The sequence below is a fragment of the Temnothorax americanus genome, unplaced genomic scaffold (genome assembly GCF_048541705.1).
Source record: "Temnothorax americanus isolate GAGA-0224 unplaced genomic scaffold, ASM4854170v1 Scaffold5, whole genome shotgun sequence".
Taxonomy (NCBI): Eukaryota; Metazoa; Arthropoda; class Insecta; order Hymenoptera; family Formicidae; genus Temnothorax; species Temnothorax americanus.
The window spans coordinates 5866874-5882082 of NW_027509657.1; the positions used below are offsets into that span (position 1 = coordinate 5866874).

The 15209-nt window shown below is 35.5% G+C and overlaps 2 protein-coding genes across 7 annotated transcripts; both read left to right on the forward strand.

Moving 5' to 3' along the window:
* Positions 1 to 475: 475 nt before the first annotated feature.
* Positions 476 to 11232, forward strand: Sara (Smad anchor for receptor activation). Of its 6 annotated transcripts, none has more exons than XM_077418145.1 (15): positions 476 to 1197; positions 1776 to 3785; positions 3917 to 4149; positions 4317 to 4416; positions 4517 to 4596; positions 6022 to 6196; positions 7185 to 7373; positions 7463 to 7585; positions 7659 to 7823; positions 7955 to 8114; positions 8253 to 8668; positions 8747 to 8990; positions 9280 to 9400; positions 9492 to 9653; positions 9737 to 11232. In XM_077418145.1, the coding sequence occupies exons 1-15, from the start codon at positions 1140 to 1142 to the stop codon at positions 9890 to 9892; spliced, it is 4392 nt and encodes a 1463-aa protein (XP_077274271.1). In that variant the 5' UTR covers positions 476 to 1139; the 3' UTR covers positions 9893 to 11232. The 6 variants fall into 6 exon arrangements, with proteins under 6 accessions (XP_077274271.1, XP_077274272.1, XP_077274274.1 ...); XM_077418146.1 differs by having other exon boundaries at positions 6085 to 6196; positions 7158 to 7373; XM_077418148.1 differs by having other exon boundaries at positions 6085 to 6196.
* A 154-nt stretch (positions 11233 to 11386) lies between these two features.
* LOC143903998 (intraflagellar transport protein 81 homolog) lies at positions 11387 to 15173 on the forward strand. Its single transcript, XM_077418180.1, has 13 exons — positions 11387 to 11627; positions 11689 to 11837; positions 12148 to 12259; positions 12383 to 12499; positions 12586 to 12645; positions 12776 to 12928; positions 13034 to 13312; positions 13416 to 13733; positions 13817 to 13958; positions 14217 to 14365; positions 14439 to 14522; positions 14594 to 14760; positions 14892 to 15173. Exons 1-13 carry the CDS (start codon positions 11523 to 11525, stop codon positions 14986 to 14988), a joined length of 1932 nt encoding a protein of 643 aa, XP_077274306.1. The 5' UTR covers positions 11387 to 11522; the 3' UTR covers positions 14989 to 15173.
* Positions 15174 to 15209: the final 36 nt, after the last annotated feature.

A 15209-nucleotide genomic window follows, 5' to 3' on the forward strand; every position in this document is an offset into this window, starting at 1 on the left:
GTATCTAAAACTAATTTCAATTATATATAATTTTCTCCGAAATGTTTTGTCAATCATCAAAATTGAAATAGAAATATTTCAGGTAATTAAGACCAACCTGTATTAACCCAATATAATTTCTGTGATCTCGCAATTCATATAATATCTTTTAAAACTTTTGTCATATGACTAATTTATCACGGTTTATTTCTTTGTAATCATGAGAAAAATATTTATATGATTTCAGAGGACACGTCGATTGATTGATTTATTTAAATTACCGCAGAAACGCGCGAGACGCTGCGCCGGCTGCGCTAATTTCCAATAATGCCAACGTCATTTATTCCTTTGCTCATTTACTGGCGCAGTATAGGCAAGTTCATTTCGCGAGCTCGCCCCCGCAAATAGTAATGGAATTTGATTGGCGTGCGCTCTCAAAGCTCGACGAATCACTCGACTCTCCGTCATTAAGTATTCACTGATTACCCACGGGATACGGGATTGAGGGAAAGAAAAAAAGAGAGAGGGACGTTTTTAATAATTTCCTCCCAATAGGTTCCTCATCTATCTGTTTTGTTCTCTCTCTTCCTCTTCCTCGCGGACCTCGCGTAAAGTGACAGTTTCGTTTCGTCATACGAAAGCATCGGGATATATACGCGACACGGTGCACGGTGGGGGATCGTTGTATCGCGTTCGCGGAGTCGTAGATCGCTTTGAATTAACGAAAGTCGAGGTGATTCCGAGATCGAGTGCCATGCCTCGGGAATCGTGGTATTCGACGATCGTCGAACGGAACGAGCCCGAGTCCGAGTCACGCGTATACGTCGCGTCTGACGTCTTGTGAACTGCGGGGAGCGATCTCTCGGCGTTAACGCCGCAACCTGTTTCTCGCCGTTTAGGAGGAGCGAGAGTTGAAACGGATATTTTTCCAGGATATACCGTGCGTTGACTGTCGTCCGTGAAACGTAAAGTCGTGCCGATTCACGTTTGCGCTGGTCGTATACGTATCGTCGAAAGCCGTATTTCGATCATGCAGGTTATCGGTGTCTGTTGACGTTTGATGGAATCGTACGTACGGTTAGCGGTGGAGTCGGATAGTGTTTGATAGATTCGTTTAGCGGAAAAAAAAAACGCAACTGGAAACGCAACGTGGAAGCGCCATGGAGAAGTTCATGATCGACTTGGACAAGGTCCTCAATGACTTTGAATTCAACGAAGGTACGAATCCTCGAGGAAAGAGTCCTACTTGAACGAGTTTCGGATGGATTCTTTGTTACACTTGGAAGTTTTACAAGGGCAAAATCGAACCAAAAAATTTTCTATATTTTTTAATTATACTTTATACTTGAATAAATTTTAAGAATTTTTATATTTTAATATTTTGAAATTGTACTTTTTGTTCGAGTATAAACTTCGACAAAAAGTACAGTTTGCTACGCTTGAATGAGAAAGTATACTTGAATAAATTTCAGGAATTCTTTCTATGTTCAAAGAACCTTGTATTTAAACTAGAAATATACTTTCTTTTTGTATCGTCTACTTTTTCTTTAAGTAATTGAACGAGCAAGTATAAATAAAAAGCCGGAACTTGAACAAGCTTTGAGAATCCCTTTAGAACCTTTCATAGATCTTATGTTTCTTTTAATTTGTAGAACATGGAACTTTATGGGAAGTTTCTTTTCATATAAAATTACCTTTCGAATAGATGTACGTGTGTTGCGCTGAAAAAAAAATATATATTGCATATAAGTTGTTTCAAATAAAAGTCTAGTAAAATTTTATTCAATTATTTGCAGATTGCGCGGAGCAAATAGCGGCAGTCGCAACTTCTACGATCGATGCGTCAGTTGTGGAAAAGCGTGCTAACGAATCTGTGCCTCCGAAAGTGTACAGCTTTAATCCCGAGAAAGGCGACGTGGCACCGACCGTTGAAAAATACAGGGACGCTCGGCCGATGGCGGTCGACTCCAAGTATACGCTAGCGGAGAAGAATATAGTATTTATATCGGACAGCAAAGATTCCGTGAACAATTTCTATACGCGCGACCGTGTCAACGACGTCACGACCGGGCAGAAATCATGTGTTCATCCTTGTGATTCTGATCAAGTGTCTTCGGCGGCGTACGGTGACGTATCGCAAAACTTGATGCAGAAACAGCAGGGTGCGAGCAGCGATTCGAAAGACGGCGATAGATACGACAAGAAATTGAATCAGCCGAACTTCAAGCCTAGTATCAGCAATGTGTTTAATAGTTTGAACGAATATATTAACGCTCCCACTGGAAGCTTAAGTTACGTCGAGCCTATGCTGGATACGGTGGACGATTTGTCTAAAAGGTCCATGGACGATTTAGCGAAGAAAGATTTTAGGTCGAGCAGAGACGTGACGATTAACGAACGTTCAATCCCGACGGAGAAAGGTGTAACGAATGCCGTGGTCGACAAGATTACCGTAGACCATAAAAATGTTTTGCCGGTTGAATTGGGCACGTTTGTCAAAGTTGAACCTAGTAACAAACAGGATAATATAATGCAGAACGTTATGTTTTATCATTCTACTCCGATGCGGTCTGAGGAAAATAACGGCGACGCTGTAATTCCTGTATCGAACACGGCCATCTCGAGACGTAATGACATTACGATAAATACGGAACTGTCCAGTAATAAAGACGATGTTGATAAAAAGGTCATGGTTAGCGACGCGTTTAAAGAAAATTCTGATAGCGTCATTAGCAAACAACGGCAGTTGGACTTGGATAATCGAGAACCTATCGACGAGTACACATTTGTCGAGAATAAGGATAGCATAGCGGAGAATACCGCAATGTTGGATAAGACTGTAATGAGCGGCGAAAATCATGATAAAAATGTAGAAGCAACTAAGAGCGACGTCTTCTCTAGCATACATATGACTCATACAATTGATACCGGCGACGATTTTTCTGAAGAAGAACTAAACCAATATTTGTTGGAGTTGGAGAAAGAAGAGAGATTTAAGACAGAAAATACATCGCTTTCGGATAATACCTGGTTGCCGCAGTCACGTGACGAATTGAGAGGTGACGGAGAAGAAAAGAGTGCGAGTCAGCGAGATGACGAGGATGTTAACGAAGAGCCGATATTCGAGAAAATTATGATAGGCGAACTTCCGAAGATATCGCAGGAGGAGTTTCAGGAGAAGACGAAAAAATTTCCCGTAATTGATTATAACACGGATATATGTAACGAAAATATAGCGGATGTAAAATGTAATAAATGTATTGAACACGCTTTAAGTGAAAAAAGTAATCAATTAAAGGATATACAAAGTAACGAGCTAGACAAAACGATAAAAGATTCCCATGTGATCGGAGCGATTGGTCAGGATGTAGCGACGCAAGATAGTACCTTGCAAGCTATGTCTAGTAATGTCATCGCCGTTCAAGAGAAAGTCCCGTCAAAGTTTGAAAATATCGGAGAACAGTTTTGCAGTAACGGCACACAGAAATTACAACAAGATTCTAATAGAGATACTCTGTCGCAGGATGACAGTAGTGGTGCTTTATTAAATTTATCAGAAAACAAAGAAGATCGCGACGAGAGAGCGTATTGCCAAGATATTGCTGAAAATAACAAAGATGTCGTACACGAGACTAGCGCACATGACGGCGAGGAGATCTCTAAAGTGGAAACCGCATCTAAAATCAGTGATACTTGTATGGCCCCTCATACGAAGGAAAGTGATCGGGAAGCCGAAAAACCAACCCGTCCCCAGACACTTGACATTGTATTGACGCATAATACAAGTGACTCACATTCACAGACAGGTACCTATGTCAATTTTTTAATTTTCTTTGTTAGTCTCCACTCACAAACGTTGCCACTGTCGCATGTTCTTCAAAGCCATAAAAAGTCAGCTTCAATTTTCATATTGAGTAAACAAGTAATATTATAACAGAATCCTCGAGTTTTGTACCAGAAGAACCGGAACACTCGGAAATTAGTGGCACTGTTGACGAAGATCGCGGTGCTTCGTCGGATGTTTCTGATAATTCTTTAGTCGAATGTAACACAGTATTGGGAAAACAGCCTCCGTTTTGGATTCCGGATAGCGATGCACCTAGTTGCATGTTGTGCGATGTTAAATTTACTGTACTTAAAAGGCGTCATCATTGTCGTGCTTGCGGTAAGGTACGTATTTATTGAGTTTAGTCATTTAGTTGTCCTATTAATTGATATATTACGCGGTATGATTTATCATTTTATAAATTGGTTTTCTCTCCCAAACTTGTAACATTGCATTAGCTTTTCTTTTGCGTAGCGAAATTAAATATTAAAATTTACAACACATTTTGCAGGTACTATGTAACAAGTGTTGCAATATGAAATACAGATTGGAATACCAGTTAAATATTGATTCCCGTGTTTGTGTCTCCTGTTATCATCTACTCACGAAAGGTAAAAAGAAATAATCTTAATATACAGCATATTTCAATATATATGATCACTTGGAAAAAAAATTGGTGTTCTTGGACTAACAATGTATTTGCTTTTTCAGCAGAGAGCGAACAGGGAATAGGTGATTGGTCAGCTGGCTATAATTCGTATGCCGATTGCAGCGATGTTAATTCCGTACAGGTATGTTATTTATTTGTGGATTGATTTTTTTGTATCAACAGCTGTAACGAAACTGTAGCTGTAGGAGCAGCTAGAAGGGCCTACTTGAAAGAATTGCCCATTTGTTAACGAAACTTAAAAAAAAAGAAGCTATTTAAATTCATATTAACAAATCACTTTTATGATTTCATCTGTTGAATTCCCCCGCGCGAATAATACTAACTTTTTAAGCATTACATGAACATTAATATAACCCTAATTATAAATACCTATAACAACTTGTTGAATACTTCTGTTTGAATTTTATGCTTTACTTGTGCAGACAATTTATGTATATCGAAAACAGATTAAATTAACAAATATCTATATTGATAACCAAAACTTTAATACATAAATTATTATATTGTAATGTTTTTATTTTGATAGGAAATGTCCGGAATGTATATTTGCATCGGATTAAAAATGTGTGGTTTGCTAGATTTATAGTTCTTTTTTTTAAATATGATACATATAAATGAAAATATATTTTTCTGAGAAATAAATTTATTATTATTTTTTTTTTCAATACGACATATTGATGTTTTGCGGATAATTTTGTAAAACTTCACGTAATATAATTACTTGAAACACGTAATGCTTTGTTTTCCATTTCATTATTTGGCATAGTATATTTAGTATGATTTCAAATTATATTAGCAAAAGAAAATTCATTGATTCGCTTAAATATTTAATAAATGCATATACTTCAGATAGTTTTATAATACCGAATACATGACTAATTAAGATGCTTGATTCTTTAAGACAAGGAAAGACATAGATTATTATCAATTATGTTTAATAAGCATTCTTATTATTGTTTGTAATGTTTATTTTTTGTGTTGAGTTACACTATAGTAGTATATATGATTTATAGCTTCTATTGGGTTTTAAACTTATTTTATTTGTTTTTTTTTAGCAAAGTATGCATGTCGTTACAAAAGTAAAGCATGTTTTGTTTGAGCTATTGTGCAATAAAATATAGTCTGCTTTGTATCGTGATTATTTCTGAAGTCCAGCAAACACATGACGAGTACAAATAAAATGAAGTGTATGCTGTATAATCGAATTAAATTACGTTAATTAATAAAATTGAATCTGCGATGATAAGATCTGATCATCAAAAGTAATACTTACATGAATAGCAACAAGTGTTCGAAACGTTTAAAACAATCCTTCAAAATCCATCGATTTCTTCTTAATTATTTCTTAATAATGAAACTGTTCACAGTTACAAACATCGATTTTCCTAATCTCTCTTAGAACGATAGAGATTTCCTTTACCAAAGTTTACTGTAAAAACGTTAAAAGAGAATAATCGTATTTCTTTTTGTATATCTGACTAACAAATGTGTTTGCTGAACAATTAAACAAATGTCGATGTTAGAAGTATTCGACAAATGGTTATAGGGGAGACAGCCTAATCCAAATAATCCCATGGAGTACTGTTCAACTATACCACCCTTGCAACAGTTAGCCGGCGGTTTGCCGCCACCACCGACGGTGATGGTGCCCGTGGGCGTTCTTAAAAGAGAGGGTTCGAAACATCGTGCAGAAGGACAGAAATCCGTAATGTTCAGTGACGGTAGGTAATTATTGCTTACAACTTATTAATGTTATTGGTGTTCTTAATTCATTCTTTCTCCTTCTCTTTCTCTTTTTCTCTCGTTAATGCTATGTAATTCTAAAATAATTATCTCTATTTCGTAATAAATATATACACCTTAAATTACATAATGTACAGATTTACATATTAGCTATAATTTTTATATATCGTAAATTCATGAACGTACTGGGTATGCTGAGTACATAATTTGTTCTTGTTGTGTAGAATTATTCTACAGAATGAATTAAGTTTAACATTTCTGTCATTGGACGAGATCTTATGCCGTATAATGCTCTGGAATGAGCGAATAATAAGACACCGTTAAGATAGAGCTAGACGTATTAAGACTCGAGTCTACTGTCTCTGAAAATAGAGAATTCGTGTCATGACTGAAGTGATAGATCTCACAATAAATGAATATGAAGGAGAAAAGATTCATATAAGATGTTCATTATTATCAGTAATATCGTACACCAATTTAGTAATGTAATATTTTCAGCTTTGACTGGTAAGATTACGTTTCAAGATTGTATGAGATAAATCGGCGCGTGATGCGAGGCATAAGGCAAATATATATAAAGTATTTAAGCATAAAATTCCGCCCGATGATCGGAAAATGTCAAATTTCTTTTATTACGTGTGTTACACACACGTATATCGGTCGCTATTTACTTCTTCAAGGTATAATTAAGTATACAATTATTTCCTAAATCGTACACACATACTTTTTCCTACTGTATATTTTTTTCGTTTCGTCTCGTTTCTGTTATTCCTTTGTCCAACACGTCCTATGTAAAATTATTAATCCAATGTACGTCCAACGCGAAATTACTACTTGTTTATTTTTTGCCTTTCTGGAACATTTCAGTACGTTGACAACTCGCCCTTCCCCACCCTATCCTGTTTGTTTTATTTTTACGCACCTGTAACTAAAACACAGGAATAAGGCCTGGCTGTGACCTGACAGAGCTAGACACGTGTTGGGACCCAAAGCCACCGTACCGCAAGCAGGGAACTAAACGGATTTTTGCCACGGGATCTGCGGACACTGCAACGAGAAGGCAGCATCATCATCCTCCTCTAGACAATACGACCAATAGTTATATTCCACATGATTCTAATTTATTGCCTCCGACTGTCACGATACACAAAGGCCGTAAGGATGTTATATAAAAGTATTCATAGTTGTAGTAACTTACATCATTCATATTATCACTTCATTTTCTTTCTTTTTATCGTAACTAGATATTACATACCATCCACCTATGGACGAAGGTGTGCTCTATAAAACGCTGAAAAACGAATGCGAACCGTCGGTAATGTTCGCGATTAATCGGAATCTTTATGCATATGTGAAGATAACTAATTGTAAGTGTAAAGAAATTATATTGCCGGTATATATGTGTAAGAAACTTAACGTTCTCATTCATATAATTCGCAGTAAATTGCTGCGTAAACAAGATCTGCTGGAACGTGACGTCGAGAGGTCTTGCTTGCATTGGTCAGGACGAAGTTATTTTATTAGTCGAGGTTTTACCAGATGAAACACGGATTCCAAAAGATCTTCTGATATATATCAATCAATTATATTTCGAAGCTGTTAAAGGTATAATATTTTGTATATGTATATACGTCAATTACATAAATTTAGTTGATATCTTAATAACAGCGCACAATGTTCACAATATTCATACTTCATATTGCAATAAATTATTTCTATCCCGTTTGTCTTTTCAGGTAATACAATGACGGAACTCGGTTTCTCGGTATATCAAGGCACCAACCTGTTGGGCTCGCGCGAGCATGCGGGTTTTCTTTTTATTCGCCAGACATTGCAGTGCTTGCAAAAGATAATTTTACCGCCCGCACCTTTCTTGATTGGACTTTTGGTTCACAGGTGAATATAATGAAATTTCGCTCTGAGTAAAATTGAACTTTTTTTCTCGTGAATAGATCCATGTATTCTACAATTTGTTTCATACGATTCCATTTATTTGACAACTATAATTTCACTTGTATCTGTTGTTGAATTTAGGTGGGAAACCCCATGGGCCAAAGTATTCCCATTAAGGCTTCTTTTACGTCTCGGAGCGGAATATCGTTATTATCCTTGCCCATTGGTGTCCGTACGTTTTCGAAATGCGTTATATTTCGAGATTGGGCACACTGTCATGAAAGTATTAGCGGATTTTAGAAATTTCGGCTATACTTTGCCAGGAGTGAGGGGCTTAACAATTCACCTTAAAAATCGTACGACAGACGTTATGTTCCCCAAGAATCGATATGACCAAGTTATAAAAGGACTTCATAATTCGAATGATCATGTCTTAGCTTATGCCTCAAACTTTAGCATAACCGCGGATTCACATTTAGTTTGCATACAAACGAATACCGGCGATGAAAGCAGTTACCAAACGCAAGCGATAAATATTCACAACAAGCCAAGAACAGGTGGGTTTGTAAGCAAAAAAATTCTACTGATGACATAGAAATAAGACATGGAAAAATGACGGTTTTTCTGTTATATAGTAACCGGCGCCAGTTTCATTGTCATCAATGGTGCTCTAAAATCTTCAATGGGACTTTCCGCCAAGTCCAGTATCGTTGAAGATGGATTAATGGTAGAAATAATGCCAGAAAAAATGGAAGCCTTGAAGGCTGCTCTCAAAAATATGCAAGATATTTCAATCGGTTGCGGACGCCAGGGAGCACCGGACCCAGACGAGACTGTAAATATAAAGTGGGTCGAAAACGACACGCTGTTTAACCTGGGGTAAATTCTTTCGATAAATTTCAATTATTATTATTATTATATTTGAGATATTTGCCAATGTTTGTTCCTTCCTTTCTTCCTTCTTTACTTCTTTCTTTTTTGATCTTTCTTTTATATCTCCCTTTCTTCCTCTTTTTTTTTTATTTCTCTCTCACACGAGTAAAACAAAAATAAGAGCTATAATATATATGCAACATATTAATATACTTCACATGAAATTGTATATTACGAACTTTAACTCTTGCCTCAATATTGAACACATTAAATAAACAGCGATCTTTTATTACAGTGTTAAAAGTCCTATTGATGGACAATTAATGGATGGTATACCATCTATTAGAGTACATAATGGCATTGATTATAAAGGTGCAAGCCGATTCATACGCTGGACAGAAGTATTCATTATAAAAGTATGTATGCCGTTACAGAGAGAGAAGTATCATTATTTTAAATACACACATGTATGCAAACTAAATTAATAAAATACTATTACTACAAAAGTCAGATGATCATTCGAATGGCGTGAACGATCCTGTGGATATAAACAAACTATCTGGCAGCATAGCAAAAGCGACGTGTGCAGCATTGGTTAAATTGCTGGATCTTCTGGCAACAGCGGGTTTAACAAAACTCGGTGTGCGGACAACGATTCATCCAGATAATGTAAATATAACTCTTTGATTTATAGAACTCACTTTGTTACGTTAGGATTGTATTTAAATTGTTAAATATGCGTCTCTATATAGGTGGGCTATGAAGCTGGAAGTGAGGGTACAAAACTACCGCCAATATATATGAAAAGTTTAGACAATGAATTAATTCAAGTTTTACATAAAGCTGTACAAAGCAGTCAGGATGCACATACAGTGCTTGAATTGATATTCTATGTGCTTGAGGATTAAACAAGGATACGTAATGTATATTTCGCATGTTTTAATCGGTGATGTCTTCATCGGAGAATAACTTTCATTCAATTGGGGAGCTGTGCAAATTGCACTGAACATCATGGTGCAGTGATTATATGATCTGTATGTTACTTTTTATTGTATACTTTGTTTTATAATTCAGGATATTATTTTCGATTTGTCTATTTATTAAGATTGCCGAATGAAATATTTTTAATTTTATCGCGAAATAAGTCGATGATGTGCATAATAATTTATTACAAATACGAATCGAGAATCGAAGGGAAACAGTAATAGCGATGTGCAGTGATAAAAACTTCCAATGTCTGATGTCTCGAAAACTTTACCTTGTATTTTTTGCTTCAGATAATATACATAAGAATGAATGGTAATGTAATGCAAATATGTGTATCATGAGTTACGAGAAGATAACCTTCTCTTATAGAAAGATAAGGCAATATCGACACATCAATAGTGGACAATTATTAATATTGCATTCAAATTATTAATATTTTATTGAAGTTTTATTAGCCGTAGAAATGTTTTTTGCTTAATTTTAAACGAGCTTCAAATTTATACGTAAGAAAATACCGCTAATTTTTTTTACAGGAGAAAAAATTAACATTATTTTGGATAAGTAATTTATATATATGTATAGATCTGTTGGCGCGCGCGTGCACGTGCGCGTAGTGATATGTATTTTAGGAAGCTCATGATAGACATTTGTTCGATATTGTAATCAATCAGATCAGTCAGCATCACTCAGTTCAGTTATGCTGAATAATACACGTTGTTTATTGCCAAAGACTTACGCAGGTTATACTATAATTTTTGTTAATGTAAATAAGATATCTGTTCTTTCACGATTGTTTTACGAGATACAGGGTGATCACTTTACGTGCAGAAATAACCTGCGACATTTTTATAAAAATTCTCTATAAACAATAAGTTTTGTTTAACTGGCAACTGTTAACAATTATCAATAATTAGATCACAGAAAAATTTCTGAATACGAACATACACGCTGCAAATGCGTGTGTTGGCAAATATCAGTTCTTTTCCATTGATATATTTCTCTACTAACAATGTTTTATATAGCAAGTTTTTTGGGGTATGAGGACAGCTTGTAACACTACAGTCGACAGTACTACAATGTAATTATGTATTATTGTATTTATTGTTATAATAAACCTGTTAGCTATATATACAGTTCATATTATAGCGAGACATTTTATTACGCGATTCTGATTAAACGATGAGATATCTGCGCGCTATTAACTATTAACACATTGGTACATTAAACTGCTTGTTAATGTTAATAAAGTATTTTGTTATAATTGTGCGTTTATTGTTTGTATTATTGTATGAACAAAAAGGTACATCCTTCGCTCCTTATGCATTTGATGTTGAAGAATATTGAATTTATGCGCTACAAATGAATATATCAATATTGTGTTGGGTACGTTGTTGTCGGGGCAACCGAAGCTATAACGTCCGTCGGTCTAGACGCACTCGGTCATTTATTATCACGTTTATAGCGCAGGGTATACGAGTGTTTGGCAAGTTCGAAAGGCGTTTTTCATTTTTGGAAAGACGGGCGCGAGACTCGTTGCGGAAAAAGCTCATTATGAGTGAAAACGTGAAATTTATCGTGACAGAAGTAAATAAATTATTAGGACGAAATTACAATCTGATCGGATTCAACGCCTTAAACGCCGAGGATTTATTGCAGGTATCTTTCCGCTATTTTGTCATCGCGGCACTTTCGAAAAACATTCCACTTTTTTTCGCAGATATTATGCGGTGTTCTGATGAAGATACAACAGCAAGATGGTTCGGATGTCGATATCAAGTTGGATTCGCCGGAAGAAAATTCTATATATATTTTAACAACCCTTCGAATACTCAATTACCAGCCCGATGTGGATCCCGTGACATTTAGGTGACAATTAGATTTCAGATACTTTGAGCGAAGTGCTTTAATATTTTTCTCATACTATCGGATCTTTCAAAGAGTAATGCAAAAGACACAAATAAAACAACAAATATATAATGCAAAAGAAATAAATAAAAGTAAAGAATAGTAAACGTAGATTTTTTTGCACTCTTTAAAAATAAATTTACGGTGATGAAAATTATTCTAACGATTGCTAGTTTAAAGAGAAAAAAACACACATATGTAGATATATTTTATATATAATTATATATAAAAAAAGTTTTTCCGGGTACTTCTAACGTTGTCTTTCGTTTAGACAAGGTTTAGTTCGAGGTGAAATTGAAATTATTCATCCTATATTGACATGGCTCCTGACGCATATCGACGTAGTTCGGAAAAGAGCGTATCTGTCACGGTTTCTCGTCAAGGTAAGATATCGAGATTGCTTCGCGAGCACGTGTGCCATGCGTTTGCATAATTAAATAACATAATAAAAAAGGAAATTAACCGACTAGTAAAAATTCCTAAACGAAAAGTATTATTCTTATTAGCTTGACATCCCGTCTGAGTATCTGGGAGATTCGGAAATATCCCTTTTACACGAGCAGTACTTGTCCCTCGTCGACAGATTTAAGACAATTCATAAAGAAAGAGAGATAGGAAAGAAGGTATGTGTAATATTGTGTATATGTTGTCTCCCGTTTCTCTCTCGTTTCCATACACGAATGATGAATTTTTTTTCTCATTCATTCAGGATGTTGAAAATGCCGTTGAGCTCGCAACGGATCTACAAGCAATGGCAAAGGAAAAGGAGGTGTGTAACAGATGTTTCTGTAATCTTAGCTACATGATGTGTAAAAATATTTCAAACTCCAATTCGGGATAACGCGAGTCTCGGTTCGGCATTGATATTATAGAATCGATATTTTTTGTCATAAACGCAGGCAGTGACAGCGCGTATCAGCAGGATCAAAACGAAGGCCGAGCCAGCGTTGCATTTACTCGATGCCTGCAAATTGTTACGAACGGAAAGGGACAAGGAACGCGATCTGATATCGCAGAAGGAACAAGAGGAGGACACTATCACCGATTTACAAGTATATCTCCTTATGATGAAAAATTATAGATTTCTCGGGTAAATTTAACGTCGCGACTAAATGCTTTTCTATTCTCTCTGCAATCTTAATCTTACACATATCCAGAGCTCCCTTCAACGAGTCGAACGCGAGTTGCACGCTTTGAAGCGCGACAGCACCGGGCTCACACCACAGATCTTAATCCAACATCTGACAGAGGAAGTGACAGTACAATCGGCGATCGTGAAGGAGAAGCTTCCGTCTGAGTTAAACGCAAAGAAGAATCGGATGAGAGCGTTGTCGGTGGTCAAGGAATATTCTTACTTGGGTCCGGATAAAATTTTGACCATGAGAAACAATTTAGATGCGGTATTAAAGGACATACAAGATTTGGTGGAGTCCAAAGTGAGTGTGCGTCAAGAACGTTTTGAATATGAGGAATTTATTTAACGATAATAATGTTGTACGGCAAGTCTCATTTGTCTCTTGCAAATGCCTTGATTTTTAGATATCTAAAAACGATATCGATAAAATGGGACCGTTTAGGCAGCAGGCCGCTGCTGTCGGAAATATGAAACGCAACGCTCTTGAACGTTTAGAAAAGATCGAAAGTTCCTTGGAGGAATTGCAATCGCGATTGAAAGAGAAACGGGATCATTCGAAAACTTTATTGGAGACGTCAATACCTAGAGCGGAGGAACTGAAAAAGTATATCAATCGTTTGAAGACCAAAGGTACATTGTACAAGCGTTGCAAAGCGGAGATATCGGGTCTAAAAGCCGAAAGCGGTGTACTTAATCGAACAGCAGCTATTCTAGATGGACAGGTAGATTGAAACTCCCGGATCTTCTGCTTAAACTAGATCAGTATAATGAATATGTATCGATGCTCTTCGTATTATGATTTCAGATAACTCATTCTTACACAACGAATGTTACATCTAAAGTGACACTTCCAGAAAGTTATACGCTGGATAATGCATTAGTGACAAATGCTCAATTGTCTCATTCGATATTGGCTCTGCGAACCAATCTTGCCCCAGTCATAAGAGGTAATAACGAAGCTCTTTTTGCAAAGCAAAATTAAATAATGTTTATTTGCATCCGAATTTTAATATCAAAAGTGAGAAATTAATTGCATTTTCGTACGAATAAATTCATTGTTTGCGAATACCATCATTTATAGATAGTAAAACATAATCGAAAATCTTTTTTATTATTCTATATGAATAAATACATAATTCAGTCTACTGTAGATTTATTATAGATTTGTTATTTATGTACAGTAATTATGCATGTCTTATATATAGATATGAAATCATTACGGCAAACATCACGTGAGACTGACGAGAGGTATCAAAAAGCATGTAAAAGTCATAACACGGTAGAAATGACTATGAAAAATACGACGAGCGATTTATTGTCCGAAACAAAACGGCTAAAGAACAAATTATTACAGGTAAAATTTATATATACGTATATGGAGAATATGAATTAACCGCGTTAAAATAATATTGCTTATTGCACCGTAGGATACCAACGATAAGAAACAATTACAACAAAATATTGCAAAAATAAAGATTACCGAGGAAAAGCTACGTAATGAAGCAATAAAAGTAAATATGAAATTTTGGAAATAACATCTATCATTATACTTAATACATTTACAACAATAATTCTTTTTCAGACCAACAATGGTTTTAATAACGTAGGGCAAGCATTAAAACAGGAATTACATAATACGATTGTAAAAGAAGAAGAAACTTTAAGAAATTCGAATAAGGAACAAGAGAGGATAAAAGAACACGCCATGCAGTACGAGAATAAAACGCAACAATGGAATAATATCATATCGTAAGCAATATTTTCTGTACATGTTTGACAAATACGTATTGATCTGGCGAGCACTTTACAACTTAATAGCAAAAAGCTTTGAATCTCTGATGAATCCATATTAATAAAAACAAAATGTTTGCACGTTTCAGAATCTTTTCTTGTAAAATTCAATGTGCAGAAGAAAGTAAACAGACTGATGGCATAGTTGTGCGAAGAGGAGGCGCTGAAACTCTTGTGTTGCAATAATATTAATATTCACTTATTAAATATTTATTACGCATATTTTTAACAGAATGCTAGATATTTATAAATGTCTTATATAATTTAATAAATATTTTAAATATAAAAAAGAAAATCTACACGATACGTTAAAAATATGTACAACGTATGTTAAAAAGGAGTAATCTGTGTTTTACGTATTTATATCTATTTGTATATCTCTTTATCACGTTTCTTATGACGCGTAT

Coding starts and splice junctions, on each gene's coding strand:
- Sara (XM_077418143.1), top strand. CDS start 1,140: ATGGAGAAGTTCATGATCGACTTGGACAAGGTCCTCAATGACTTTGAA. Junction 7,374..7,462: donor TGTCACGATACACAAAGGCC/GTAAGGATGTTA, acceptor TATCGTAACTAG/ATATTACATACCATCCACCT. Junction 9,401..9,491: donor CAGAAGTATTCATTATAAAA/GTATGTATGCCG, acceptor TTACTACAAAAG/TCAGATGATCATTCGAATGG.
- LOC143903998 (XM_077418180.1), top strand. CDS start 11,523: ATGAGTGAAAACGTGAAATTTATCGTGACAGAAGTAAATAAATTATTA. Junction 11,838..12,147: donor GTGGATCCCGTGACATTTAG/GTGACAATTAGA, acceptor TCTTTCGTTTAG/ACAAGGTTTAGTTCGAGGTG. Junction 14,366..14,438: donor TAAAGAACAAATTATTACAG/GTAAAATTTATA, acceptor ATTGCACCGTAG/GATACCAACGATAAGAAACA.